We start from the raw sequence: 22,222 nt of genomic DNA on the forward strand, positions 1-22,222 counted from the left end.
GCCTGAGTCTACTTTTAGAATATCAGCTCATTATGAAATAGTAATCCCTACTTCAAACAGAACATTGTTTCTTTCTTCCCATCATTTTATCTTGCCTCGAAAAACGTTAAGCTACACAACCTCGTAAATGCTTAGTTGGTTACAGTAATGTATGCTGAACGTAGGTTACATATAAAAGACTCACATATCACATTTTCACATACACCCACTCACACACACACACACATAGATAATGGAAAAAGTTTTTCGTTAGTGTGTGGGAGTGTATGTGTGTGTGTTGGTGTGTTGGGCAAAGGATTTTCAATCTAAGACAACTCGATATGTAGGTGGTGTAGTCAAAGGTTATGTTGACTGATAACTAGAAGAAAGCTTTTACTGTATATGCTTAGCAATGAGCTTCGTGGTTGGGATAGTGACTTTTCGTCGAATAGACGCTGACGGCGAATCTTCTGAATGAAGAAGAGTACTTAGTGTTAATTATGTTACAAATGTGACTATAACAGCAACGTATATTTAATAGTAATAGTAGTTGGACGCTTATGCCTGTATCCAGTTCGTATTATATTGTCGTTGTTACTGTTGGTATATCACTATATATGTTACTATATTATTATTATCGTTCAAGGGCAAAAATTTACGAAAATGAGGAATATTTCCAATCGATAGCTCGTATTGAGCTTAAGGTGGGTCACCACTCGGAAGTCAGTACATAGTTTAGCTCATTGCCTTAACTACTGCACAATGAAACGTTACATATTATAAATATTGTACTATAAGATAGAGTAATGTTTCAGCTACAGCACAAGACATTGACTCATTTGGTTGTGTCTCCTGATATCGAAAAATCTAACAAATAAAAGAAAATATTTGATTCGTTTTACAATGGGTAATTTGGATAAGGGCGTATGGACCTATTTCCGATAAAATGAGATATACATGCTTTCTGTAAGTTTGAGCATGTCCGCATGTGTCTAGGTCAAGGATGTTATAAAATAGAGGATCTGCCCATACGTATCTTCATCATATGAACTCAATGAAGCCAAAAAACAACCTAGCATCGTCCGAGCCGGCACGTCTGATTGGCTACTCTCGTGTCCGCCATGATGGTTGGCTCAAAACATTGCGATCTTAGTGGCGCGGAATGGGCAGAGTAGGTGTGGCGAATCTGTGACGTATGGCTTCACGATTTTGTTGTATGGGCAGATCCCCTATTTTATAACATCCTTGGTCTAGGTGGTGTTAAGGCAATATCTCTGCTCCGTAGCGAACGCCTGTCTTCAAAAATATTGTGTGAATACGTTCATCAATTGGATAACGGCGTTTGTTTTTCTGTTCTCCTGAAAAATTAAAGAATTGCTAGTTACGCCCTTATCCAAATTACCCTTCAATTGTTCCAACTCTCCAATTGAATATATGATACAGTGGATTGACCAGAATATTTTCTGAAGAGGATTATGATACCGTTGGCTAAAAAATCGAACTCAGAGAGGTGTGAGGACTATAAAACTCGTGGAACGAGGATGGCGAGGTTCCTATGACAGATTCAAACCTTATTAAAACCATTGCAGAAGGATAATAGTGTATCATTCTCACGCACCCAGATTCCTCTACAGTCATCGTACAATTTAACAATCCACAAAGCACAAGGCATCACACTTGACAGAACTGTAATAGGCATTGGTAACAGAGAAGCCAGAATGCGATTACCATATGTTGCGATAAGTAGATGCAAAACATTATCCGGAATCATGTTCGACCAATATTCACTGAGTTCCGATAAATAAAAAGATATTTACCTGCACTTCTACAGCGTTGGAAATATGAAGAAAGTTTAGGATTTTTAACCGCTGATATACGACTGATAGATATGAGTTCTGGTGCAAACATCGAGACAAACACTCTCAAAACGAAGAAAAATACATACAAAACATGAACTACGACACATAAAAAAGTTAAACTAACCTCGAGGTAACAAATAGCCTCGCTGTTGACGTTCCCATTAAACTGTAATTAATCAGCGGCTAGCTGGATATGAAGCAGAAAATTCTCGCTTCCTTACGTTAGTGCAGAAATTACTTCATCCAGACCGCGTTATTGTTTGGTTAGCAATATTATTTAGTCCAGGTTCTGTGATATACTTCCGTTAAAAAAAAGTCTCGATACACAGAATTTCAGTTTGAGTTTTACGTCCCACGCTTATGCCGGTTAGGCTAAAGGAGACGGCGATGATGAGAAATGAATGAAATGGTGGAATGAAAAAAAGTGAAAGGAAACGGGAGAACCGCGAGAAAACCCACGAGCACGGTGTTTGTCCACCACAAAGTCCACACGGCGCGAGCTGGGATCGAACCAGGGACCCCAAGCACCGGACGTGAACGCTCTACCACTTTTTTTTTCAGTATCTAGTGTTTAATTTATGTTGCATTTTACGGTGATTACACCTACATAAAAATATTTCATACTTAAATAGACGTAAGATGCATTACAAATGACTGTTTGAAAAAAAAAACGAAATTTAGAAGAAAAAAACGAGAGGCAATGTTTTTTTTTTCTAAAAAAACGTACATTTCTGAAAAAATACGAACCGTTTATTTTTTTTCTATTTACAACACTATTACGCTTTACACCTATAGTTTTCGAAAGAAAAGAGAGACATTTGTTAATGAAAATAAAGTTAGTTGGAGATGCTGGGTATCGATCCCAGTACCTCTCGCATGCTAAGCGAGCGCTCTACCATCTTTTTTTTTTAACTTGATTTATTGACAGCTTAACAATACATTTGTGCAATTTAACAAAAACTACAAATTATACAACATAACTACGGATCAAAAAACCGCCCCAAGTTATGAGGGGGAAACAAAAACTTCAAATAATTAGCAAAAAATCCATAATAAGAAGGAACATTTTGACATTTGACATTCGCACCGTACATAAACAATTTGTATTGGTATTCTGAATAATCTACATGAGTAACCAAATAGTACACCGTATAAGCACACAACCAGAGCATCGAATTTTGTTTAGGCTGCGGCATATAGCAAAAATCTGGAAGGCGTAATAAAGTATCTGGGAATGCTTGAATTCCACAGTGGCATATATATCCTAACATGGCCCGTAATAAATGCCATATTGGTAAAACCTTAGAACACGTCGTGAGACGATGTTGAGAATCATCTTCCTGTCCACAAGAGTGACATACGTTGTTTGCAAGTAAGTTAATGCGTACTAACCGAGCAGGTATAACAAGATCATGTACGACTTTATACCACTCAATGCGTATATATTGTGTCATGACAGGACTATTTATATTTTTCCAAATTTGCGTCCAGCAAGAGGTAGGACTTATTCTTTCGACACGAGAGACTGTGGTGTGGTCAGAAAGTAACCTTGTATTGTACAAGTTTTTTGCAAGCTCTCGAGAAGAAAGAGTCGGATCTCGTTCTAAATAACTGCCCTCCAATAAGAGTTCTTTTAAATAAGAGACCGATGGGAGTAAGTTCCCTATATTTAACGGTGCAAGTATACCGACTCTTTCATACCAGAATAAGGCCCACTCTTTAGTGAAGGAAGGAGATTCCTGATACAGTTTACAATACCATTTTGTGAAATACAGAACATAACACTTTAAACGGATATTGATCAAATTAAGACCACCACTCTCCTTCCTTTTACACAATATTGAATAAGGCACACGAAAGATTTGCCCTTGCCAAATATACCAAAGACTCAAAGATTGAATTTGACGGAGACTATCCTTCGGAGCAGGCAAAATTTGGGCAACATGCCATACTTTTGCATAAATATAGCTATGACAAATCCAGATTCGTTGTTCCAAATTAAATGGTCGAAAACGAATATCCTGACAAAGTAACTTTATATTAGTGACCACTCTCTTCCAATTAGAAATAATCATTGAGGAAACATTTGGCTGGTAGACTATACCTAATATTGAGACTTGCGACACAACAGATATAGTAGTCGGCAGATAAGTCGGAGTTGTAACACCAAACTGTAAAAATTTACATTTATGCATATTTAGACTAGCTCCAGCAGATGTTCTAAAATGAGCCATAACCTGCATAACTTGTTGATAATCCTCTTTTGAACGGATAATGACACTAATGTCATCTGCATAAGATCGCAATGCAAGTTTAGTGCCGTTTATTGGAATTCCAGTAAGCTGGCGATCGAGTTCCGTAATAAGAGGCAGGAGATATATGCTAAATAAAACCGACGACAAGGGGTCTCCTTGGCGTATGGACTTACGAATTGGGAATGCTGGTGTCAAGAAACCATTGACTTGGAGTCTAGAAGCTGCATGTAAAAACAGGGTTTGGACTTGTTGAATGAATTTCTGAGGTAACCCTATATGTTGCATAACATTAAATAAATAGGACTGTCTCACATTATCAAAAGCTTGACAGAGGTCTAAACTCAGTAAACCACCCAGAGTACCAGTGGTATCAAACCAAGCAACTGTGTCGCGGAAGTCCATTAGAACATCTAACATTTTGTTACCAATACTAAAGCCACTTTGGGCGTCATGCAATAGATCAGGCATGAAAAGTTGCAATCTACGAGCAAGACATTTCGCAATAATTTTGTAATCACAGTTGAGTAATGTAATAGGGCGGTAATCACTCAAGACCTGGGGTTTATCTTTCTTCGGTATTAAAACAATGACTCCCGTAGCAAATGTGGTAGACACCTGGCCCGTCTCTAGAATATAATGAACGATTTCAAAAAAGTCCGAGGCAATAATATCCCAATAACATTGATACAAAATATACGGAATTCCGTCAACTCCTGGACTACTCAATGTACTACAAGATTTAACTACTTAGTGGATTTCGTTCATTGTATATGGTTGGGTCAAGAGGTGTGTTTCAGAGGTAGGAAAATTCACTTGCGGCAGAGGAAATGGTGGATCAGACTGAGTAAGATCAGGTATGTCATTAAATTTATTTTGGTATTCGGAGAGTATATAAGCCGCTATATCAGGTTGCTTCTGAAGGACATTCGCATCCCCTGTATGAAGAGAAGGAATACTGAGACGTTCTCGTCGGCGAGTTTCTTTTATATGTTGGTACATGGATAACCTTTCGTGTGGAATCGTCAGAGGATCACGTCTTCTTGCCGTAAACCCTTCTAGGTTTTTGCGTTGCAAATTTAAAACTTTTGCTTTAAAAAATTGCAATCTTTGATATTGATCTGGAAGATCATTCCTGTGACTCAATTCTTGGAGACATTTGTGATAAAATTGCAAAGTATGTGTAGTCTGTATAGCCTGATCTTGTGCGATGCGCATAAAGAAGGTTTTGATATTGGGTTTAACCATTTTCTCCCACCAATTGAGAATAGAGTTGAAGTGGGACTTACGTTCACACCATTTAACCCAACAGTTTCGAAAGTTTTCTTTAACCTCAGGTAAATCTAACAAAGAATAGTTTGATTTCCAATAAGATTTACCCATTAACTTTCGTGGCACATCATAAGGGATCCATATTTGTACTGCAAAATGATCGGAAAAAGAATTACCACGCACATCATACATCACTTGTGGTGTACACAACCTATCACTAAAATAAAATTTGTCTGGTCTTTCTTTTTAAAAATAGCAACATCCTGTAACCTAAGTCCATCGACTAAATATCGTAATTCAGGACTATAACTAGTGTCTCCTGTGGCATCTTTTCCAGGTCGAATAATACAATTATAGTCTCCCCCAAAAATTACATGATCATATGTCAGATTAAACATATATACTAACGTTTCATTAAAAAATATCTTACGTTCATTTATTTTATTATGCCCACTAGGAGAATATATATTAAGAAATAATATTTTGTTCCAAAGAAAACCAATAGCACGGCCATCTGGTGTCATGCGCAACTGAGAAATCTCAAATTCGTGCTTGATCAAAATTGCAGTACCTCTCCGGTTCACTCCCAAATTTACATAAGATTTATAACCAGTGAGATAAGTGAAATTATCTTCAACTACCTCTTGCAAAAAAAATAATTCCGGGATCGTGGTCAAATATAAACTGTTTAAACAGTTGACGTTTCGTTTCCGAACTCATGCCATTAACATTAACAGTAACACAACTCAATAATGACATAAGTAAACACAGTAAACACAAGGTAACCTTAACACTCATTTCCTGTTAAATGTAAACAACTAAAGGAAAACGAAGTATTCAGGTATTTACAGACGCCGTTTCAGAACAGTCCATATTGCTTGCCTGATTATCACCCTATTTAGTTTCTTTTGTGAGGCAGTACTATTATTTTGCAGATGAAGCGCAATTTGTTGACGTGTCCGTCTTTTTGGCGATGCATTATCGTGTCTTTTATTCTCTAATTTCGAACGTTTAATTTTGCGTTGGCTAGATCGTAGTAACGGAAAATCATCATTACTATCGATGTCAGTGTCCTTGAGAAGGTCAGAGTTATTATCGTTTATATCAGTTTGAAGCACACAAGAAGCCTCTGTTTGCTTTCTATCGACACTCCCCGTTGTTGTTGTTGTTGAAGTGAATTGACCTTCAGTTACCTCTGTCTGAGCGAGTTCCACGGGAGAAACACCAGCTACTTCCTTTGGTGTTACGTCAGCTGTTTCTGCCTGTGTTTGGTTCTCAACACCTTCGCTTGAAGCTACAGGTCGAACATCATTAGAACTGAATTGAATTTCTTCCTTCGTTACATGTAATTCACTGTCCGTAGTACTAGATTGGATGGCAGAGGGGGGAGGTACAGGCACTTGACGGGGAACAGTAGGGGGTATAGGCAACACTGTAGGGCGAGTATTTAAAGGACAATTAGAGCGTTCATGTAATTCTGAATGACATCGTTGGCAAGTTTTTGGCTGGCCTTCATAAATAACATGTCCTTGATATTTTGAAAACATCACAAATGATGGAATGTTTCGTTTAAGCTGGACACGGGCAAGATAAATGCCATTATTTACAGTATATCGATATTGTCTAGACCATGCATCAGGTGTAACACTTAACACATTACCATAGGCACTTAAAGTCGTCTGAATACAATGAATCGAAGTCTCCGGGGGCAAATTAAATATGCGTAACACTTTCACTTCTAAAGTAGCATCATTTACCAATACTTTAGCAACGGCTCCATTATTATATTTGAACGTGAGTTCACCATTAGCGTCGCGAAGAATCTGCTCCATTCGAGTTTTCCGCACTAATTTTAAATAAACACAACGCTGGGTGGTCGTAATTTGAATAGCAGCTATTTCGTCTTCTTGCAAATGAAAAGTTTCAAAAATCCAATCATGCAACTCAAAAACACTAGGTTTCTGTGCGCCATTTTCAAATAGAAATTGAATCGTATTTACACGATTCATTTTACTTCACTTTTACAGGTCAAAAGAATAACCACGTACCTGCAATACACAGGAGCAATAAGCTCAGAAAATTATTAATAACAGTACGTCTCACTAACACTCGTATGCAACACAATAAGAACAGTCTTCCGAGAACTCTTCCCCACGTCCGCTCTCGTCGACGTTTCGCACTCGTATCGCCACTGAGCCACCGCGCCACCTACACAGGATTTCAGTTTTGATCTGTAATTTTGGATTATTATTGAGATCATTTACTGTAGTTTGACTAGACATTTCATACCTATGTAAACCATACAAATTTATATACCTGTATTCGTTATTTCTTTTGGATATTCTTTATAATTTGCATATGTATACGTGTATATGTATATTTTCGTATAGTTTATCTACCTCCGTTCATTATTTCTATTCAATTTGATCTCAATATCGTTTACATTAAAAGGATTAAAACATCTTAATTTCATTTATTTCAATATGTTTGTTCTTCCTTTATAACAAAAGTCCTCCATTACAAAATTCTATATTATAATATCCTATATAATAACTGCCATTTTGTACAATGGCTAAAAAGTTGATCTGTTAGCAGGGCCGTAACTTTTGGGGGGTGCAGGGGTCAACTGCCCCCCAGGGAAGCTCCCTGCCCCACGAAAGGAGCCATTTTAAGACAAAATGTTCTTACTCCATATAGGATACGAACACGAAATTATAAATGAAGCATCAAACAGGTTCACTACATTACATAAACAAAACAGCACACAAAAGGTAAATAAAACGCAAATGAGTCGTGTGTCCATTTCAGTAAAAAAATGTCTACTACAAGGTGTCCTAGAAATAATATTTATTCGTATGGCTTTGAGATTTGTCAATATTGTCCCCTTAATTAATTTGTCATGTATGAAACGGGCCTAGAGACGTAACTAACGGCTCCGCAGACCTTGCCGTGCGGGAGGGCTCACAGGCTCCGGGGGGGCATAAAGAGTAAGAGAAAAATGGAAAGAGGAGGCCCAACAATTAGAAAAACAACTTTTTCTAGGGGGCCCAAATATACGAATTAATGCTTGTGCCCCCCTTCCAGAAAAAATCTAAGTTGCGGCGCTGTCTGGTAGGTTATTTTCTATGTTTATTAGACTACTTGACCAGCACGTTATGCTTGACGAAATATTAAGTCATCAATAAAATACACCCGCCATTTTTAAATTGGCGTGCAAAATGTAATCGGTCCTGCTGATTACAAATTCCTACATAAGCTAAATTAATTCAATAATGATTCAGTTCCAGAATCAGAAATCAAAAGTGCTAATCTCTAGACCGGAAGTATTTTGGGGCCAAGACTATCTGTCCTTCCCTTTAATTGGTTTCAATTTTTTTTTGTAACTAGTTTAATGCTTGACCTATATATATGACAGAAATTATTACGTAAATCTGTATCAAACTTACATCACAATATGTAATTCTGATCTTTTTTTCACATATTGCTGAAATTTCATGCTCACGTAATAAAGGGGTTTAATTGTTTATATTTTTTTATCTTCAATTTTTAAAAATACAGGTATATCCATACTAAATATTATTTGTTTTTTTACGTGTTGGCATTGTTTGTCAATTGAGAAACAATGTAGGCCAAAATCAATGGTAACGTGACAGTGATCAATGTTATGTGCTGTATGAATCTTGATACGGACATGTGAAAACCACACATTGTATTAGCTGCTAATAGCAAATCATTGTTTAATTTGGTATCGACGAAATAAACACACCTCCTATGTACACATGTGTCAATTTAATCTGGAGAGAAACATTCGTAATTTACTGACAATACATGTTTTTCTTTTTTGTTTTATGTTTTAACAGTTAATAGAGAGTGGTTTGTAGCGTGAAGGGAAAATCATTATTACCTATATTACAATATTTCAATTATGAACAGCAATATCTGTCCTTCAGTTTTTCAATCCCAGAACGGCAATGCAGTGGATTTTTAATTGTTTGCTTGCCACTATTCTGTTACCTGGTGGGAGTTCGTATAAAGGCTTATTAATTACTTTATACAAGTAAAATGACCACATGTAGACCTATACAAAAACTTTTATATTGTTGCAAAATGACATTTAAATTTTTTAAATGGATAAAATGGGATTTCCCAAGTTCTCTTTTTAATGCAACTAACTCTTTTTAATACAACTAACACAAACTGATTTCAGAATACACTTATCGTTTCGTTTTACTAAGGTGACCAGAATTTTAACTTGCAATAACGGGGCACATATGAATCGCGCGGAAGAGGGAGAGTGTAATTTTTTTTTTTCCTTTATTGCATTTTGGTCGAAGGCAGTGTTTTCAAGTTACAAAATACAAGTAAAGGGAATACCACAACGTTTCTTAAGTAATACCGAATTGCGAATTCCAGGTACGGCCTAAAAATCCCAATATGTGTTGTATCAAAATAAGTCTATACACAGTCATTTTAAGGAAACAGTATAATATGCTTTCACCATTTATATTTTGAATAATTATTATAGGACGCTTTGATCACTTTTGCTCAAAAACGGGACATTTAGTCATAACCGTTTATTAATCGTTTCGCCCAATTATCGCCGGGCTAGAGCTCCGAAATGACGCATTTGTAAACCCATGTTTGTCTACATTTTTTACATAATGTTTTCGAGTGAGGATTCTGTTCCCAAAGTAGGGACTCTGGTGCATGGGATCCCTGGCTCGATCCAAGCCCGTCCCAGGTGAGCTTTGTGGTAGACAAGCACCATGTGCGTGGGTTTTCTTGGGATTCTGTTTTCTCCTATATATTACATTATCATCATCACCGTCTGTCTTAATCTCGGATCATAAGTGTAGGACGTTAAACTAGATATTTCATTTCACAAAGGGTTTTCATGTGTTTTTCGAACACCGTGTATAAGAAAAGACTTTAAAACATTTATTTTATCTAATATTTTGTATGCACAGACACCAGCAAAAGTATCTCCCGCCTAAGTGCTCTAATTCCATTACTTGGGATCCATTTAATTTGCAGTTATGAGAACGCCTGGACAGATGCAACCCAACGTACACGTAACTTTTCATGGCACTAACAGCAGTTGGTAGCCCTGGACAAGGTGTTTATGCAGGTAATATTGTGAAGTAGGTGACTAACGAGACAACTCTCCACTCTAAGTTGAATCTATATGCAGTGGTGCCCCCCCCTCATGTCCATGACGCACCCCCCCTCAATTGTCAATCTGTAGGTGATCTTCCATGAAAAAAATCCTTTCGATTAATTTTTACACCCTCTCGAGCATATTTATATAGATTTTTAACCCCCCCCCAAATATTTCAATGACGCAGTTTGCGTCATAGCCCCCCCCCTTGTGGGCACCCCTGCTATATGGTTCGGATCGAGGAAAGTTCGTTAATTTATTTAACTTTTTTAAAAAAATAATCTAGTGCCCTGAACACTAGATTCCAGTCAAGATGAGTGCCTTGCCGTGAAAATCAGGGCCCGAGGCGAGAGAATACGACGGCGCCTCCGTACATATGAGTAGTAATCGCGGCACTTGGCCGAACTTTTTGGCCCCTGGGTCCCTGCCCCAGGACCCATGGTCCCTGGCCCGGGGTCAATGACCTAGGGGTACCATGGCCCACCCCCTAAAATTTGGCAGGGGTACATAGGACCACCCCCAGGACCCATGGTCCCTGGCTCGTGTCAATGACCTAGGGGTACTTAGGACCACCCCTCTAGATTTTGGCAAGGGTACATAGGACCACCCCTTAAATTTTGGAAATTGCCAAATCTAAAAATTGGGTGTGGTAGCCTAGGACCACAGTATGTACCTCTATCAGTATTGGGTGTCTATGTCGTTCCCTTTTATGAGTAAAAAAATTGCCAAAAATTCAAATTTCGGGGGTTTTTGACCTAATTTATCCCCTTTGATGAGGTATTATTATCCTATATGGTTATATGTGCATATACAGGGATTCATTACCTTTCATAAGACATGGGTATATTGGTGCACCCTTTTAAATTTTTGGGAGGTGTACCTTGGCCCACCCCTTCAATTTTGGAAATTGCCCAATTTAAACATTTTGGTACAATAGTATAGAACCCTAGTATGTATTACTATAAATTTGGGTGGTCCACTTCGTTCCCTTTTAGGGGTACAAAATTGCCAAAAATTCAAATTTCGGGGTTTTTTGGCTCATTTTATTCCCTTGGATGAGGTCCTATTACCTTATATAGTTATATGGGTGTATACAGGTGTTTATTTCCTATTGTAAGACATAGGTACATTTGTGCACCCCTTTAAAAATTTGGCAGGAGTGCCTTGACCCACCCCTTAAATTTTGGAAATTGCCCAATTTAAACATTTGGTATAATAGTATAGAACCCTAATATAGATCACTATAAATTTCGGTGGTCTATCTCGTTCCCTTTTAGGGGTACAAAATTGCCAAAATATAAACGTAAGCAATACGTTGTACCACGTGTTTGGTTTTTTGACCTAATTTATTCCAATGGATGAGGTCCTATTACCTTATATGGTTATATGGTCATGTATAGGAGTCCATCCCCTATTATGAAACATAAGTACATATGTGCACCCCGGGAATGATACTTTGGCCCACCCCTTAAGTTTTAGAAATTGCCAAATTTAAACATTTGGTATCATAGTACTGGACCCTAATATATATTACTATAAATTTGGGTGGTCCACCTCGTTCCCTTTTAGGGGCCATTTTGTTCCGCTTTAGGGGTGAACATGGATACAGTGGTCCACCTCGTTCCCTTTTAGGGGGCATTTTTGTTCCGCTTTAGGGGTGAACATGGATACCTTGGAATCGTCCCGAGTTTGATTCTTGGAAATGTTGAATTTAACGTCCCCGCGAAAACGGTGAGAAATGATAGGACGAAACATGAACTTACTTGACTGAGGATTGAAGCAGGGACCTCATACAGTAGAGACAAACGCTGAGCCATCGTACACGTGTGTTGATTACTATGCAATGGTCCCGAGTTTGATTCTTGGTGCTAGTTTCAGGAAATGTTAACGTCCCCTTGAAACGATGATGAGAAATGAGAAAACATCATAAACTTACTTGCTTGCGGTTTGAAGCAGAGATCTCACACATCAGTTTGCTGATTACTATGTCATGGTCCCGAGTTCGATTTTTTTGTGTGTTAGTTTAAGAAATGTTGAGTTTAACGTCCCCTTGAAACGATGATGAAAAATGATAGGAGGAAACATGAACTTACTTCGTTATGGATTGAAGCGCTGAGCCGCCGTACTCCATTCAGTGCGAACAGTTTCGCGTATGAAAAGAAGACGAGCAGATTATGTTACATTACACATTTCAGTGCGAGCAGTTTATACTAGGTTTATGTTTCATATAGAAAGATAGAAGATCTGTGTTGTCATCTTTTTACTTCGTGTGCAACTTTGACCTTGAAGAAAACCTTGTTGACTCAGTGCAAAGCATTGACATATACACATAATCTTATTGTTTAGTTGGCTGTATTTAGAGATGAATCAGACATTTAAGGTTGCTGGTTCGAATCTAGTTGTGTTCGCTGTAACTCAGGGTCTGAGCGATACTTACCGAAATTTTTCCAGTGTTGCCAACACTATCAGAATGAATCGATTCTTTTAGTCGGAGCAGTTTCGTGACGAAAACTGATTTTTGTTTTGCACACAAAATTTTTTTTCTGAAACAGAATTTTGTTTGTACATAAAAATTTTTTCTGAAACAGAATTTTGTTTGTACATAAAAATTTTTCTGAAACAGTTTTTGTTTTGTACACACAAAAAAATTTCTCAAAACAGAATTTTGTTTTCGTACACAAAATTTTTTCTGAAAACATTTTTTTTTTCGTACACAAAAATTTTCTGAATCAGTTTTTTTCGTACACAAAAAAATTTTCTGAAACAAAAATTTAGTTTGATTTTTTTTCCCGCAAAACATTGATTTATTTTACCGGTAAACTGATTCAGAAAAAAGAAATTGAAATCGCAGTACAGGAAAAGAATTTGATTTTAGGATGTGAAATAAAAACACAGAATCATGTTTTTGTACATTTATTTTTAGCAAGTGAAATAGAATACAGAATTTCTTTTTCTTCAAAGGAAGACGTGTCCGTGACGGGTACAAATTCTGTAAAGAGAAAATAAAAACATATGAATATACACGGTAATATTTATTTTGTTTCCTGTGAAAGAAGAAAAACAGATTATTAACATCGAACTAACTGATCAAGAGAGAGTGAGGTGAGAAAAGAAAACGCAAATGTGACGTACCTGAATTCCTTTTTTTTTCTCCACGGGTTTCTGCAAGGTGATGTCATCTGAGTTTTTGTTTCCGCTGTGGCCTCGTTGAAGCATGTCCCGTGTTGCGTTGATTCTTTGCCCCGTCTTTGGGAGGTGATGTTGGTGGGATTAGGGGAAAATATGGCTGTTATTCTGTTCTGGCTTTTTTATACCCATAGGGCAATGTCTCGTATGTTTCTGGTATTAATCGGCGTTTTTTATAGTTGAAACTGTACTTCTTTTCTTCAGGTTTTGTGACAAGATGATGATCGTGGGTTCTGTAAATTTTGTGCGGCGTGCTAATGGAGATTTTTTCATTCGATTGATTTATGATCATTTGCTCCAGACTGTTAAAATTTAGCTTTTGACTTGCAGTATAATTGAGTGTGAATCCACGAATTTTGCATACATAACTGGTTGATTTCGTGTCGGGGTTGTAGATTTCCAAGGCGTACTGTTTTGGACCACCAGACACGAATTTTTTAATGTATGCTTTTGGTCCAATTGATTCCAGTTCATTTGACATTGAACCAAGAAATACTTCTGGTTCTATTGTGGGCTGTGATGGTCGCTGCGTGAATATCACGGAATCTGTATCGAAATATAGTACTCTTTCTTGCAGCAGTTCTAAATATTTGTAGAGTTCCAGACGAGCTTGACACGTTGTAAATGCTCCAAGGACAACATTAGCATTGTGATTTTGTACTGGAGCATCATCTTCATACTGCCAATAAAGGTATAACATCGAATCGTTAACAGGTAAAATTTGGTTGACTTTTATGTCTGGAGCAGTTAATTTTTGATACAGTTCTTTGGGGTCGTTAATGATGGTCGTTTGGCTGAAATTGTCTCTTATAGCGAGTCGTCCCCAGAAGGCATTCAAACAGAGTTTTGCAAGACTACGACGTGCTGAATTTGTCATTATATTTGCTGCATCTAAAGTTATGCCTTCCCGTTGTTGTACCACTTGAATATACTGCTGCTTTTCTTCTTCGGTGACGCAATTGGCAGGCCAACCAGAAGCTTCCAGCTTAGATTTCAAAAATGTGTTAATGTATTCGCTGAATAATCCGCCAGTCTTGGTTTCTGGATCATATACGGTGATGTCGTAATCCCAAATTTCGTAAATTTCAATGACTTGATACCCAAGTTCAATGGCTTTTTGAATTTCATAGGACACCCATGTTCCTGTTAGGCTTCGTTCACTGTCCGAATGTGTACATTCAGAATCTTGATTTAATGCTGTGGCACAGGCAGCACAAAGTGGAAACAACAATTTCTTATTTGAGCGAAATGGCAGCACTGGATGAAACACATTTCTGCTAGGCAAAATCTTCAACTTGACCAATCCGTTGACATCTTGAATGTCGGGCATTTCTGGATCTCCCTGTAGATATATTCGTGGATGCCCTATTGGATACCGTCCACATTTATTCACATAAGGATACAGGGAAACGATATCCAAGAATTTTATTTCTTCGCCTTCATTTTCATTTGCGACGTGATACAATTTAATGGCATTAACACGACCACCATAGAAACTGTCTCTTGGATTTAATGGTGTCTTATTAGTATAAGGATGTGTGCTTAAAGAAGAGGCCAATGCTGGATTGGATTTTAACACTTGACGAAATTCACATTCCCACATTTCATGTATTTTATATCCCATGGATCGTAATAATTTCATTTTACGCTGTGTTCTCTCGTAGCGATAGTTCATCGTTTCTTCGGAGTTCTCATAAATGGGCTGATCACGGCCTGTAGGGACACATAGAGGACATCCATGGAATCTGCACCCTTCAAATTCATACACGTGTTCCTCTTTAGTGTCGGGATCTTGGTAGTAGCCGTCCAGATGAAAACCAGCAACATAAACTTCTTTTCCTCTCGCAGCATGTAGAATTGGATGGCCCTCTTTTTCCTCCATGTAGGCAAGCCACTGCAAAGCAATCCGTGACTGATTGTTTCTGTGACGATATCCTCGTGCAGGAAGAATGCTAATAGTATTGGGTTTTAAGAAATTTCGTCGAAATACTAAATTGCACGCACTCGCCAAAGTGATAGCCTCCAGGAAAGGATTGACGGGAGTTTCTTGTTCAAAAGTGGTCATGAAAGATATACAAGCCATTCGAAGTACGTTGACGTCCTGGACACAATAGTTTACCAATTCTTCTTGGAAAATAAACGTATCGTTCTGGTGTTCGTTGTACCATGTCATGAATTTCTCTCGTTCATCCACTTTCATTTCATCTGCACCATAATAATGGATGTCCGGTAATTTTCCCACATACGTTTGATTTGCAGCAGTATTAAAAAAGTGTGGAAAATATCCTTTGGTCGCTTGTAAATGAAATGCCTTGGATAATTTACTTAAAGCCATTGGCATGAAATTTAAGGAGTCAATAAACGATAAGTGATTCACTTTCATGCTTAAAATTTTTGCTCCGTTCAAGATCAAAGTGGGTTTCAATTCATGTTCTTCCACTAAAGATTTAAGAATAAAATGACCATCATATCCCTTACAGTTATGTGCCAAAGATACAATAAGTTTGATGTTGGGTCGTGGTTGACGTAAATACGCAAGAAAGGCATTGATCGGATCATCTTGAAAAATATGTTCTCGCTGTCCACAAACTTCACACGGATGATGTATATCTTCATCTTGAACACAGTTGTAACATACTTGTTGGGCCACCAGTAAATTGGGCTTATGAATGAACGTGTCTTCATCGAAGAAAGTATCCTGTGTGGCTTCGATATCATAGAAGACAATCATAGCCTTCTTGGCATGTAACACTGATGGAACTCCAGGTTTTAATTGAGTCGTATCAGGCTTCATGTAGCATTGGTGAGTAGACGTAACGTGTTTATGGCACACATTACAAAAATAATCTGTACAATCATGTTTTCTTTCCCCTGTATGGACAAACGAATAAATGCGTAGACATTTGGCACACTGTTTCACCATCTTGCATATTGGCTGGCCCTTATGATATGGTAGAGTCAGATGATTTGTATAGCATGTTTCACCATAAAATTCACGATTGCATTCTAGGCACTGCTTCTCCGTATTGGTCTTACTGCATGGCGGTTTCTCCAAACATTTCTCGCACATGGCCGAACAGTTCTTGACGTGTGCATTACGATGATCATATTTTTTGTGGCATGCAGCACAGTAATAGCTGGTAGAAAAAACAGACGTTAATGACGTGATGATGTCATAATGAGAATTGATGCACATTAAATTGATTGGAATTTTGTCTTCGCCACCAGGCCCTTCATACAGAATATCTTCTCCGGAAAAGCTAGTGTATACGGTAAGTTTATAATTTGTCAAGTAGCGTTGCAATTGTCGTAATTCTTCCACGGATCCCCCATGCTCTAAATTCACTGAGGATCGAGACAAAAGTTCATGTACGGCTGGGAGAACGACACACTTGCTCTGGTCCTGGTATTGTCTGTACAGTTTCTTGTTCGTATCCTTATATTTCTTTAGGCCAATAGCAATCACAATTGCATACGCTAAACATTTCTTGTCGGTGTTTTTTACTCGTAAAATGCCTTTCTTGCACTTTAATAATTCGTCGTTTGATAAAAGACCTCGACGCATTCTTCCAAATCCACGGGGCACATCCACATGATGAAAATGGACAATGAACGGTTCGTTCATGAGAAAACTATCGTTACTTTGAAGAATGCGATCAAAGGAAGCCCATAAAGTCTCCAGTGTCAAATTACTTGCATGCCGGAAAGATAAATAAAATGGCTTGTTCTTCTCATCGTGGGATAAAATCGACAATCCAACCATCGATAATTCGTCGACATTTTCCAATAAATAATCCAACATCTGTTGAAAGGAGGCCTGAACCCACTCCACAATATCGGTGCCACTGGCCGGAGCATTAATTTGAATTTCCAGCATTCGTCCTTCGAGATTAAAACGCCGATAATGTCTATTGATTTCTCGCAAGACAGTAAAGCCAAAAGTAGCCATATTCAAATAGGGAAAAAAGGTAAGGTAAGCAAAAAAGGAATAGGCAAAGAAAACAAATATCTAAAACGAGAGAGAAAAAAAGCACGAATTAAAATTGAATTCAAAGATCACTACATTATCAAATGACTACACGATCAATCCTAAAAGAATGATCATATCTCAAATAGTTCTACTACTGAAACGTTTTATTGTCGTCATACTGGAAATCAAACCCGGACCAACATCAACATGTAAATGACCTAAGTTTCTGTAGTGATAAAAAAGAATGAATGAAATTGTTTTTCTAACTGTGCTGAAAGAATCATTGTAGTAAGCATTTTTTCCTCTGACACTGAACTTTAAACGTATGACGAACATGAAACGAAAACAACATCTCATGCGCTTGCTTTTCTCGAGCTAAGGCAAGAAAGACTCGAATTCGTTTCTCGGCGGGAGATCAGATCCCACATTAAACTGCAAGTCCACGTCTCACGTTGTAGGGAACAAATTCGTGCGTAGTTTCTTTGTTTACTTTCAGAAACTGAGCTAAGTGGTTAGCGTTACGCAACGCTGGCCCTGGTTCAACACCCAGTATGCGATCAGATTCAACATTAAGCTGTATTCCTAGCCCCCCACTACTGAAGGGACGCTAAACCAAAATCAACAATTTTCTCGTGCTTACTTCTAATGTGTGGGATTCCTAATTCGATCCCCGGTCAAGTAAGTGAGGGTTATTCTTCCATTTGCTAAATAATTCATGTTAAAAATAAAACAATGATAACAATGTTATCCTCATGCAAAAACACTCCATTGATGTTAAGAAAACGCAGTCGATACTTACCTCAAATTCAAGGAACGGAGTAAAGTCACGCTGTCACTAGAGGTACATCTACGTTCATTCACTATCTTCGTGGAAGTAGGACTTCAAAAATGAAATTAAGAATTTTATTTAGGTCTGAAACGGTTCAACTATAAAGTGACAACACTATCAGCCAATCAGAAACGAGGAAAATGAATCAATGACATCACGGAGAACCAATGAAAACACAGCTTTCATCATGTATCATGAGCCGAAACGTGATGTAAGAAGCAATCTGATTGGTTGTGACATTATTCACGTTTTTTCTCCTTACACATCAATCGTTACGACATCTAGTATCGCAATTTTGATAATGACATCATACCGTTGACTCGTTAGTTTCTTACGACATTCAAATTACCACATCTAAAATGTGATCCATTTTTCTTAAACTTGATTGAAAAAATGTAACACTCATCGATATGTTACGAAACTGTCTTTGACATAAATGTAAAGTTGAGCTTTAAAAGTCCGTCAGCTGAGAAAAAAATGCTGATGTAGTATAAGCAGATTCTGCAATTTCACAATAACAAGCTTCTATGCGTAACAACGAGCAGATATGTGTAGTAATGTAACATAATCTGTTCATGTTCTTTTTTCATACGCAAAAATTGCTTGCACTGAAGTTGGCATGGTGCCTCAGCGTTTTTTTTCTGATGTGTGAGGTCTCAGCTTCAATCCGCAAGCAAGTAAGTTTATGATGTTTTCTCATTTCTCATCATCGTTTCAAGGGGACGTTAACATTTCCTGAAACTAGCACCAAGAATCAAACTCGGGACCATTGCATAGTAATCAACACACGTGTACGATGGCTCAGCGTTTGTCTCTACTGTATGAGGTCCCTGCTTCAATCCTCAGTCAAGTAAGTTCATGTTTCGTCCTATCATTTCTCACCGTTTTCGCGGGGACGTTAAATTCAACATTTCCAAGAATCAAACTCGGGACGATTCCAAGGTATCCATGTTCACCCCTAAAGCGGAACAAAAATGCCCCCTAAAAGGGAACGAGGTGGACCACTGTATCCATGTTCACCCCTAAAGCGGAACAAAATGGCCCCTAAAAGGGAACGAGGTGGACCACCCAAATTTATAGTAATATATATTAGGGTCCAGTACTATGATACCAAATGTTTAAATTTGGCAATTTCTAAAACTTAAGGGGTGGGCCAAAGTATCATTCCCGGGGTGCACATATGTACTTATGTTTCATAATAGGGGATGGACTCCTATACATGACCATATAACCATATAAGGTAATAGGACCTCATCCATTGGAATAAATTAGGTCAAAAAACCAAACACGTGGTACAACGTATTGCTTACGTTTATATTTTGGCAATTTTGTACCCCTAAAAGGGAACGAGATAGACCACCGAAATTTATAGTGATCTATATTAGGGTTCTATACTATTATACCAAATGTTTAAATTGGGCAATTTCCAAAATTTAAGGGTGGGTCAAGGCACTCCTGCCAAATTTTTAAAGGGGTGCACAAATGTACCTATGTCTTACAATAGGAAATAAACACCTGTATACACCCATATAACTATATAAGGTAATAGAACCTCATCCAAGGGAATAAAATGAGCCAAAAAACCCCGAAATTTGAATTTTTGGCAATTTTGTACCCCTAAAAGGGAACGAAGTGGACCACCCAAATTTATAGTAATACATACTAGGGTTCTATACTATTGTACCAAAATGTTTAAATTGGGCAATTTCCAAAATTGAAGGGGTGGGCCAAGGTACACCTCCCAAAAATTTAAAAGGGTGCACCAATATACCCATGTCTTATGAAAGGTAATGAATCCCTGTATATGCACATATAACCATATAGGATAATAATACCTCATCAAAGGGGATAAATTAGGTCAAAAACCCCCGAAATTTGAATTTTTGGCAATTTTTTTACTCATAAAAGGGAACGACATAGACACCCAATACTGATAGAAGTACATACTGTGGTCCTAGGCTACCACACCCAATTTTTAGATTTGACAATTTCCAAAATTTAAGGGGTGGTTCTATGTACCCTTGCCAAAATCTAGAGGGGTGGTCCTAAGTACCCCTAGGTCATTGACACGAGCCAGGGACCATGGGTCCTGGGGGTGGTCCTATGTACCCCTGCCAAATTTTAGGGGGTAGGCCATGGTACCCCTAGGTCATTGACCCCGGGCCAGGGACCATGGGTCCTGGGGCAGGGACCCAGGGGCCAAAAAGTTCGGCCAAGTGCCGCGATTACTACTATATGAATGAAGTCGCTAGAAAAGCCGCGAAGCGCCACCATGATCAGCGTAAGAAAATTTTCAAAAATAAACCCTGTTTTTCCTTGATTTTGAGGTCTTTTATCATTTTTACTTTTCGTTTCTTTTTTCCCCTAATTTTGTGCTCTCTTACTTCGACATTCGGGACCATCGCCCCGCTCGCTCCCCTCATAGCACGATATTGTGCCTCTCAAGGGTTCGATGCCCTCTAAAGGCCAGTTTCTTCTTCATGTCCTTGCGTGTTTGTATGTCTTTTTGTTTTTCAATTGAAAGTTGAATTCGTAACGTGTTTAGCCAACAATTGATGAATGGATAAGCCTCATCCTTATTGTTAGTATAGGCCAAAATATGTTGTTATTACCTAGGAATTCTGGAATTGCTCCTACATGTGCAGAAATTGCAAATAGTGATCGAACTTAAAACTCTAGTCACGGGAATGATTATATTTATGATGTCACCTCACCTTTCTACCTAGAAGATAGGCGAAACAAAATTCATTACTGTTATCACCTAACAGGTATTTATACTCCATTTCTTGTTGTCATAAAAGAATTATTATATCTGTAAATCCATACACGTAATTATATTATTGCGTTGATGTGTAAACCTAGAAACATCTGACATATATCTTTTCTGTTCCTATGAATAGCTTCGACTATGTCACTTTAGCTTTCCTTCTTTTGTAATAATAATAATAATAATAATAATAATAATAATAATAATAATAATAATAATAATAATAATAATAATAATAATAATAATAATAATAATAATAATAATAATAAAGGATTAACAGAATTACAATATCAATTGCGTAAACAATACCTTCCAATAAAGAAAAAATAATAATTGCCACGACGGGATTCGTATCCGGGTCGCTGCAATGGGAGTTCCCAGCTTTACCCTTTGCTACGAATTCCTCATACGAAGATAAGAAAATATACTAGTAGTTATGGAAGATAAACATAGAACTTTCTATTTCTACACTGCTGATATAATTCAAAAATTTGAAAATATTTCTTCCGTGTTTTTCTTTTTTGGACATTAGAGGTTAAAGTAAAGAAGAATTCTAATGTAAATTGGACCATCATTGAAAACGGTGACGTAGCGTTAACTTGAAGAACGTTTCGTGATATTTTCCTCATTGAGGAACGAGTATATAAATTGTTTTTGAGTTAAACAAGGAAATCTTGAGTAAGTCATTGTGACACTCACATAAGGAACATCATTTTACACGAGCATTAGTATCTTGTGTATATCTTCCATGAAACGATTTTTACTAGCTATTAGCTGAAGAGGAAGATAAAATGACGCGGTAGGTAAGTGGTTAGTGCATTGAACTTCTATTCAGTAAAACCGGGTTCAAATCCCCGCCAGGCTGAAACTTTTTCAAATGTTTGTTTCAATGCATACTCAGTGTGACGAGCAAGATCTCTCCAGAAAGAAAAAAGATGTTGGAATGAGGG

The 22,222-nt window shown here is 37.7% G+C and overlaps 2 protein-coding genes and 1 long non-coding RNA gene across 5 annotated transcripts in view; 1 reads left to right on the forward strand and 2 right to left on the reverse strand.

Annotated features, from left to right (window-relative positions):
* LOC145694516 (uncharacterized) overlaps positions 1-22,222 on the forward strand; it is a 452,605-nt gene that overhangs the window by 374,218 nt on the left and 56,165 nt on the right. The window contains exon 1 of one of the 2 annotated variants that reach the window (XM_081770829.1): positions 19,312-19,355. The exons of the other annotated variant lie outside the window; for it this stretch is intronic. Within the exon in view, the coding sequence (XP_081626955.1) occupies positions 19,327-19,355 (29 nt within the window). The 5' untranslated portion in view covers positions 19,312-19,326. Of the gene's footprint in view, positions 1-19,311; positions 19,356-22,222 lie in introns of those variants that run through there. 2 annotated transcript variants of the gene reach the window in all.
* Positions 1-22,222, reverse strand: part of LOC145694518 (uncharacterized) — a 202,010-nt gene that overhangs the window by 146,269 nt on the left and 33,519 nt on the right. The gene's annotated exons all lie outside the window — the stretch shown is intronic.
* On the reverse strand, positions 13,418-18,558 carry LOC145694514 (uncharacterized). Its single transcript, XM_081770826.1, has 3 exons — positions 18,476-18,558; positions 13,653-17,715; positions 13,418-13,509 (listed from the first exon to the last, which is right to left on the reverse strand). The coding sequence occupies exon 2, from the start codon at positions 17,653-17,655 to the stop codon at positions 13,810-13,812; it is 3,846 nt and encodes a 1,281-aa protein (XP_081626952.1). The 5' UTR covers positions 17,656-17,715; positions 18,476-18,558; the 3' UTR covers positions 13,418-13,509; positions 13,653-13,809.

Source organism: Thermobia domestica, chromosome 9 (assembly GCF_964235325.1).
Source record: "Thermobia domestica chromosome 9, izTheDome1.hap1.1, whole genome shotgun sequence".
Lineage (NCBI taxonomy): Eukaryota > Metazoa > Arthropoda > Insecta > Zygentoma > Lepismatidae > Thermobia > Thermobia domestica.